Source organism: Cryptotermes secundus, unplaced genomic scaffold (assembly GCF_002891405.2).
Source record: "Cryptotermes secundus unplaced genomic scaffold, Csec_1.0 scaffold355, whole genome shotgun sequence".
Taxonomy (NCBI): Eukaryota; Metazoa; Arthropoda; class Insecta; order Blattodea; family Kalotermitidae; genus Cryptotermes; species Cryptotermes secundus.
In genome coordinates this window covers 1,981,467-1,989,364 of record NW_019737088.1, presented here as the reverse complement: position 1 = coordinate 1,989,364, position 7,898 = coordinate 1,981,467, and the positions used below count along the sequence as shown (strand labels likewise).

Below are 7,898 nucleotides of genomic sequence, written 5' to 3'. Positions count from 1 at the left end.
CGATTCCACTCATAATGGCTTGCGTGGAATGAGAAAAGATGACCAGAATTTCAATATTTCAAACCAAGAAAAAATTATTTCTCACTTGTGCGAGACACAACTCTGTGTTATAGTGGAAAAAGGATTATACCGTATATTGTATATTTTGTAAGTGAATACATGTATATTTTAATTTTTCACTTCTAATCATTACTGATTATATAAATATTATTTATTATCATCTCTAAATAATAACTATGTTCTCTGTTATAATTACTCTTTTATTATCATCGATACTCGGATGTCATAATTGCTTTGTTTATTATTTGTGTGTGGGGGTTTCTATCTTTCACTTATGCTCACTTCTTATTGACCTTGGGCGTTGAGTTAGCAGGCAAATAAACAAGAATTCAACCGAATTTAATTATTGCCAACACCATCAATTGTGAATTCATTTCTAATTAACAGTTAATTAATCTTAATTTACTCTTGTGTTCAGTCAATTTAGGCCTATGTTGTACAATTACACACTTTTATGTTCTTTGTCATAAATTTTCAAAAGTGTCGTTTGCAGTTCCTCATATGAATTGTTCTCCTTGTTCTATTGCTTAGCGTCCTTTCAATGCTTGCCCGTAATTAAGGTCCTTACCGTTGTCAAACGGAGCAGGGATAGTGTTGTTGGTATATCGGATGGCTACAGGCTGAACGACTGAGGAGTCGGGGTTCGAGTCCTGGCATGGTCAGGAATTTTCTCTTCTCCACGTAGTCCAGACCAGTTCTGGGACCCAACCAACCTCTTTTCCAATGGGTGCCGGAAGCTGCTTCAGGGACGGGAGAGGGGGGCAAAGTCGTTAAGTTGACTACCCACTTCATACTAGCGCCGAGGTCAAGAAAATATGGATCTACATAACCATGTCCCCACAGGCCTTCATGATTTAGTGCTTAATTAGTTAAGAACAGGAACAAACTTTTTTTTCTTCTTAGCACTACAGCCCCAGTGGGCCTAGGCCTACGTCCATGAACTCCGTTCACTTCTGTTTTTATAGATCTTACACATTCGGTAGGACTCCTTGGGCAGGTGATCAGCTCGTCGCAAGGCCTCTACCTGTAGACAAACACAGAAAAATGCACACAAACATCCATGTCTTGAGTGGGATTCGAACCCACAATCCCGACTTCCGAGCGAGTACATCCTTACATTGCTCGGCTACCGTGAACGGTGGAACAAACTTTTACTGTTATAAAACATTCTAATTATCTGACTGAATTATTTATGTAAAGTCACAATCAGTCAGCCACAGTGCCAGCCAGCAACATATGTAAAGCCTAGTCATAGTGCTTGAGACCAAGAAGATGTCGGGGTACAACATCGCCAGGACAGCCGGGTACTCCAGTTGTCTCCGAGGAGGTGCAGATTTCGTAACCGGAAATGTAAAGCAAACATTGAGTTATAGGGAGGAGATGAATGCGCTGCACTGAATCTGAGCTTAACTATTAAGAAAATTACTTGTACTTCATTTTGGTTCAGTTATATTTCAATTATGCCGAAAATGTGCACCAGGAAATAATATTAAAGCGACAAAGTGTGTACGCACGTATTCATGTATACATATGAAGACAGGTGGAAGAACGCATGTAAATGTGAGTAACGGCTTGTGTTACTAGCGAACAAAGGAGTAGACAAAACTTTTCGCTTCCCACATATAGAGCGTCCGGATGAAATGTACACATAATATAAATTGTAGATATCGGAAACTAATAGTCATACACGAATCCGATTTATGTCATCGGAAAGGGAAAACCGAATTTTATTTTTTACCGGCTTACGCGCGTGTGCCGCCACATTTTTGTCACCATGTTAGGAATCACTTGGATAGACAGATTGCTGAAATGGCAGAAGTACACTAATCGCTTGGCCTCCTAAGCCGCTAGATTTGACCCCAATGGATTTTTTCTTGAGGGGTTATTTGAAGAACATTGTCTGCCAGGTTGAGATCAACGACCTTCAACACCTGAAAGGCCGCATAAGGGATGCTGTGGCTACGGTAACACAAAACATGCTTCAAGCATTGATATTTGCCGTACCACCAAGGAGACCCACGTTTAAATTCATTGAGATAAGCATATACGCAGAAAAAAAATGTTGATAGCTTCCTTTTGTAAAGGTGTAACGCTTTATTGTGTATAATAAATTCTTTCTGAAATATAAGGATTTCACTTTGGATACCGTTCATCCGGACGTTCTGTGTATATTACGTATTGATGCCCATATTAATTTTATTTCAGTGAATATCCACGAACTTAATTGCTACTTAAAACAGCAAAATGTATAGTGCTCTGAAGGTTATGAGGTAAAATATTTAGTATTAAGTACAATAGCATTCATAGGAAATTATGGCGCATTACATATTATATTATATGGAAATACGTGATTCAAAATTACACAGTAAAAAATAAAACAATGTCGTCAAAATACACTTTTATGGAAATATATTACTAAAACACACGCGGTACAGAAAAAATATTCTTTCAGAAAATTGCTAAAAGTATTTCAAGTACACACATTATAAAGAAACATAACATCCTCAAATTTAAACTATAAAATATCTAAAATTTTCGTTAAATACAAATCATAAAATTGTTCATAAACATATAATTGTATTCTCATATATTTATATATATACATGTATATGCATGCACAATATACAATAAATAACGGCCTTAACAAAATAGTTTTTTTTGTGCGAAAGATTTTGACAAATCTAACAAGTTTTGAAGGCATGAATATATGCTTAATAGCAGCTAAAGCCAAAATAGAAGCATATACTCACATTCAATGCAGTACGGCAATTTTCTATAAAAGAACATTCCCTCTGCCCCCAAAAAATGCATCGAATTGTACATGTATATACATATTTTGAAATGGTATCTTCACATTAATTAGGACATGCTTTTTCGCCGCTCCTCTTCATGAGGATCTGATAGGCACTAAAGTAAAGTTTACATTTCGCGAAGCTTGCAGCTGTACGACCTCGCGAATCTTTGACGCTAAGATCCGCACCGTAACGAGTGAGGGTCTCAATTACTGAATCGCGTTGGAATTCAACCGCCCAGTGTAATGGCGTTTGACCACCTATTCTGGTGCGGGCATTAATATTCGCTCCACTTTCGATAAGAAGTTGTACCACTTCCTTGTTCCCACTTGAACATGATAAATGTAAGGGTGTGGCGCTGTCCGAAGAGTGTAACTCAGCGTTTACATTTGCTCCTTTATCAACCAACAATTTAGTGAGTATATAATTACCCATTTTGGAGGCCGTCATCAGTGCAGTAACTCCGGTTACGGTAGGAATATCTACTGGTGTGCCATTATCAAGCAAAAGACGAACATTGGCCTCACGTTTGTTTAGTGTAGCAACATGTAGAGGGGATTCCCAACGGTTATTCCGTGACACTAAATTACTTCCCTTAAGGGCCAGTAGCTGAAGACAACGCGAATCAGTATTTTTTGCGGCAAGATGAAGGGCGCTATCTCCCCAAGCATCCGCAGCCGCTATATCTGCTTCCCAGGATATCAGAATTTCTACAATATCCTCGTATCCTCGAATTGCTGCGAAATGTAGGGGGCTTCTTAAATTCAATTCTCTGCAGTTCACATCTGCTCCTGCTTCAAGTAGCAGCAAAGCCAATTCTCTCCTGCCTTTATCAGCAGCATAATGAAGGGCAGTTATGCCATTATTGAGCCTGTCGTCCGCAGGAACCCCGTTTTCCAGCAACCAGCGCACCACGTCTAGAGAGTCATGCATGGCAGCAGTAATAATCAGTGGTTCTGCATTCGTCTTATTCATGATAATCATTACGTCCGCACCATGGAGTGTCAAGAGCTTCAGACTTTCCACTTTGTTACCCATAGCTGCAAAATGCAAAGCTGTAAAACCTGTCTTCTCTTGGATAGCATTCACATCAGCGCCATGATATATTAACAGACGTATCATATCTAAATGACCCAGATAAGCTGCCATATTTAGTGGTGTAAAATTTTCTGGGTCCTGGGTTATATAATAAATTTTGGAGCCTTGCTGAAGCAGATAAGAAGCCATATCGATCTGATTGAACCGCACTGCTGTGTGAAGTGGAGTGTGTCCTCTATGATTTCTACAATTGAGGGACACGCCTTTAGAGTGCAGCCACTTGACTAGAGGCAGATGGCCTCCCATAACAGCTAGGTGAATAGGACAGTCGCCTTCTGAGTCATCCGTCTTCACTGACAAAATAGATCCAAACTCGCACATCAGCTCGAACAATTCCACCTTACCTTCTTTTGCTGCCCAGTGAACGGGCGTTTGGTGCAAGGAACTGCAAGGAATATACATATTTGCCCCGTTCCTCAGCAAAACTCGGACAATATCGAAAGTCCCATGCGAAACCGCAACATGAAGAGGAGTGACGTTATGTAAACCAGTCTGTTTTATATTGACATCTGCTCCCTTATCTATAAGAATCTGCACCAGATGCGGATATTGCTCATTTATAGCATAAAAGAGCGGGGTTCTTCCTTTCCGATCCATGATATCCACGGACACTCCATTTTCTAGCAACCAAAGAAGTGTTTCCATTTGATTGAATTTGACAGCTGTATGAACCGGTGTTTCTCCAAACTCTGAGTTATCCTGCACTGTCAAGGAAGCACCATAACTTGCCAGTATACGCAAACTGTCCACACTTCCGAACATGGCTGCATAGTGAGCAGGGGTTTCATTACAGTCTTTTGAGCCATCATTAATTCTGGCTCCCATTTCAGCCAACAGAGTAATTATTTCTATCTTGTTTTGCAATACTGCGTATTGGAGAGGTGTGCGTCCCCATTCGTCGTAAGTATTGACGGAGCTTCCCCTCTGTACTAAATTTCTGATCTTGTCTTTGTCGTTCTGAATTATAGCATCGAAAAATATTGCAGAACTCCTTGCATTCTCTTCCATCTTAAAACCATCTGCTACAGCTCTCGAGTCTTTGGCAGGGAGATGCAGTTCCTTCTGAAACGAGAAGCAAAACCGAAAGCTCATAATTTGTAAATCTCCTTCAATAAATAACACTCGTTTGCACGATACACACGAGGTATCTCCCGCAAAAGTAATGACCCGCGACATTTACCGTCGCCTGAAAATTTTTCATAAAAATATTATAGTTTGTGTGGGTTTTCAACAATTTGGATTCTACTTCGCCATCTTTGCATAGACCGTCGTCACACAAGAGTATATTTAAAATAAAAAACAAGCATGTAAATTAATTATTGCATTCCTCTTCGCTTATATGACTATAATTCCTATCTGCAGGATAAATGACGTTCAGTTATAAGACAGTATGAAAGGTGACACGTATACCCTGTGGAAGGGGACTTTTGTTTTTCACTTTCAAGCAATTTCATATTATGTTAATTGTTGACGTCATTATCGTTGTAATACGTATTTATACCTCCATTATTTTCCTACATTTTAATCAGNAGGAGTGACGTTATGTAAACCAGTCTGTTTTATATTGACATCTGCTCCCTTATCTATAAGAATCTGCACCAGATGCGGATATTGCTCATTTATAGCATAAAAGAGCGGGGTTCTTCCTTTCCGATCCATGATATCCACGGACACTCCATTTTCTAGCAACCAAAGAAGTGTTTCCATTTGATTGAATTTGACAGCTGTATGAACTGGTGTTTCTCCAAACTCTGAGTTATCCTGCACTGTCAAGGAAGCACCATAACTTGCCAGTATACGCAAACTGTCCACACTTCCGAACATGGCTGCATAGTGAGCAGGGGTTTCATTACAGTCTTTTGAGCCATCATTAATTCTGGCTCCCATTTCAGCCAACAGAGTAATTATTTCTATCTTGTTTTGCAATACTGCGTATTGGAGAGGTGTGCGTCCCCATTCGTCGTAAGTATTGACGGAGCTTCCCCTCTGTACTAAATTTCTGATCTTGTCTTTGTCGTTCTGAATTATAGCATCGAAAAATATTGCAGAACTCCTTGCATTCTCTTCCATCTTAAAACCATCTGCTACAGCTCTCGAGTCTTTGGCAGGGAGATGCAGTTCCTTCTGAAACGAGAAGCAAAACCGAAAGCTCATAATTTGTAAATCTCCTTCAATAAATAACACTCGTTTGCACGATACACACGAGGTATCTCCCGCAAAAGTAATGACCCGCGACATTTACCGTCGCCTGAAATTTTTTCATAAAAATATTATAGTTTGTGTGGGTTTTCAACAATTTGGATTCTACTTCGCCATCTTTGCATAGACCGTCGTCACACAAGAGTATATTTAAAATAAAAAACAAGCATGTAAATTAATTATTGCATTCCTCTTCGCTTATATGACTATAATTCCTATCTGCAGGATAAATGACGTTCAGTTATAAGACAGTATGAAAGGTGACACGTATACCCTGTGGAAGGGGACTTTTGTTTTTCACTTTCAAGCAATTTCATATTATGTTAATTGTTGACGTCATTATCGTTGTAATACGTATTTATACCTCCATTATTTTCCTACATTTTAATCAGAATTTGCCCCTTAATCACAGATATTCACTTCACTTAGTGAATAATCGATAAGTTCAAATGCTGACAAAACCAGTTGGTCTATTTAGCTGTTGTTTATAAGCTAAATGTTTCGGTCGTTGCGACCGTTATCAGACGTTTATAAACAGTGAAATGCGTCTACGTTCGTAACCGGATTCTGCTCACAAGGAGAAGAATATTATTGTGTAGTTGCCATATCATCTGCTTCGTCTTGACGCTACGATTCTAACAATGTTATAACACTAGTTGATAAGGAATTACTATCATCACAATTATCAGTATTTGTTTCTGTCATGGAACTCTTCGGGACTGAAATATTTTATCTTCTGGAATACAATTCCTTGCAGTCCAGCGAAAGCCAGCAAAGTTTCGGAGGAATATATTGCTTCCATCTTCAAAATAATAGTCAAAACTGAGCAAGAATCTAGTAGAAGCAGGCGGAAAACTCAAGTCAATTTGTCGCTTGCTTTTAATGGTTTCTTTCTTGCTTTACTAGAAGAACCTGAAGATGGGGTCCATGTGCTCCTCCTTCCAAAATAACGGAGTCTCTCGGAACTATACAGGGTGACAACCTAGAAATGGCCGCGCCGTAGCTCAAGCAGTTAGCCGCTGGGTTTCCACCGCGGCGGCCCGGGTTCGATCCCGAGTCTGAACAAGTGGAATTTGTGGTGGACAAAGTAGCGCTGGGCACGTTTTCTCCGAATACTTCGGTTTCCCCTGCCAATCTTCATTACACCAATTGCTCCACAATCACCCTCACATATCATCTGGGGCTGGCACAATAGGTCAGAAGTGGCCGCAGTACACGGGACTTAGTCCCGTCCTACAGCAGTACAACTTAGAAGCCCGAAGTCTTCATAGCGACCTCAGCGAAAACTTCAAATTCTCTTACGAATCATTGATCCAGATATGTTTATGATTTAGTACTTGCATATGTTAAAGAAATCTTAAACTACATTCATAATCTTCTACATGTTTATGAAGACTAATTTAAGTACAAGATAATAAATAAATATGGAGGAATATTTACGAGGAGATACCGGCACTTATGGAGTTCATTTCTGAAGACATTTTGAGCAAAAAGTGTCTTATAACCCTCGGTCCTAATTCAATATTTACAGAGTTACGTTCGTAACTAGAAACACACTACTGAGAACTGATCGCCAGACTTTCCCAGTTAGATCATTGCATTTGGGAATGGATGAAGGACATTGTTTGTCAAAGGAAGGCACAGACACGTGAGGAACTACTTGCTCGCTTCATGCACGCTGCTACGGAACTCAGAGATAACAGTGTGCACCTACGTGGAGCAACGTGAGCGGTTCACAAACGTGTGGAC

The 7,898-nt window shown here is 39.7% G+C and overlaps 1 protein-coding gene across 2 annotated transcripts; it reads right to left on the bottom strand.

Annotated features, from left to right (window-relative positions):
* Positions 1-2,569: 2,569 nt before the first annotated feature.
* On the bottom strand, positions 2,570-5,666 carry LOC111870069 (putative ankyrin repeat protein RF_0381). 2 transcript variants are annotated; one of them, XM_033753673.1, is made up of 2 exons: positions 5,495-5,666; positions 2,570-4,432 (listed from the first exon to the last, which is right to left on the bottom strand). In XM_033753673.1, exons 1-2 carry the CDS (start codon positions 5,655-5,657, stop codon positions 2,916-2,918), a joined length of 1,680 nt encoding a protein of 559 aa, XP_033609564.1. In that variant the 5' UTR covers positions 5,658-5,666; the 3' UTR covers positions 2,570-2,915. The 2 variants fall into 2 exon arrangements, with proteins under 2 accessions (XP_033609564.1, XP_023717816.1); XM_023862048.2 differs by lacking the exon at positions 5,495-5,666 and having other exon boundaries at positions 2,570-5,007.
* Positions 5,667-7,898: the final 2,232 nt, after the last annotated feature.

Bases quoted from the DNA above. Each gene is read 5' to 3' on its own strand.
- LOC111870069 (XM_023862048.2), bottom strand. From the start codon at position 4,958: ATGGAAGAGAATGCAAGGAGTTCTGCAATATTTTTCGATGCTATAATT.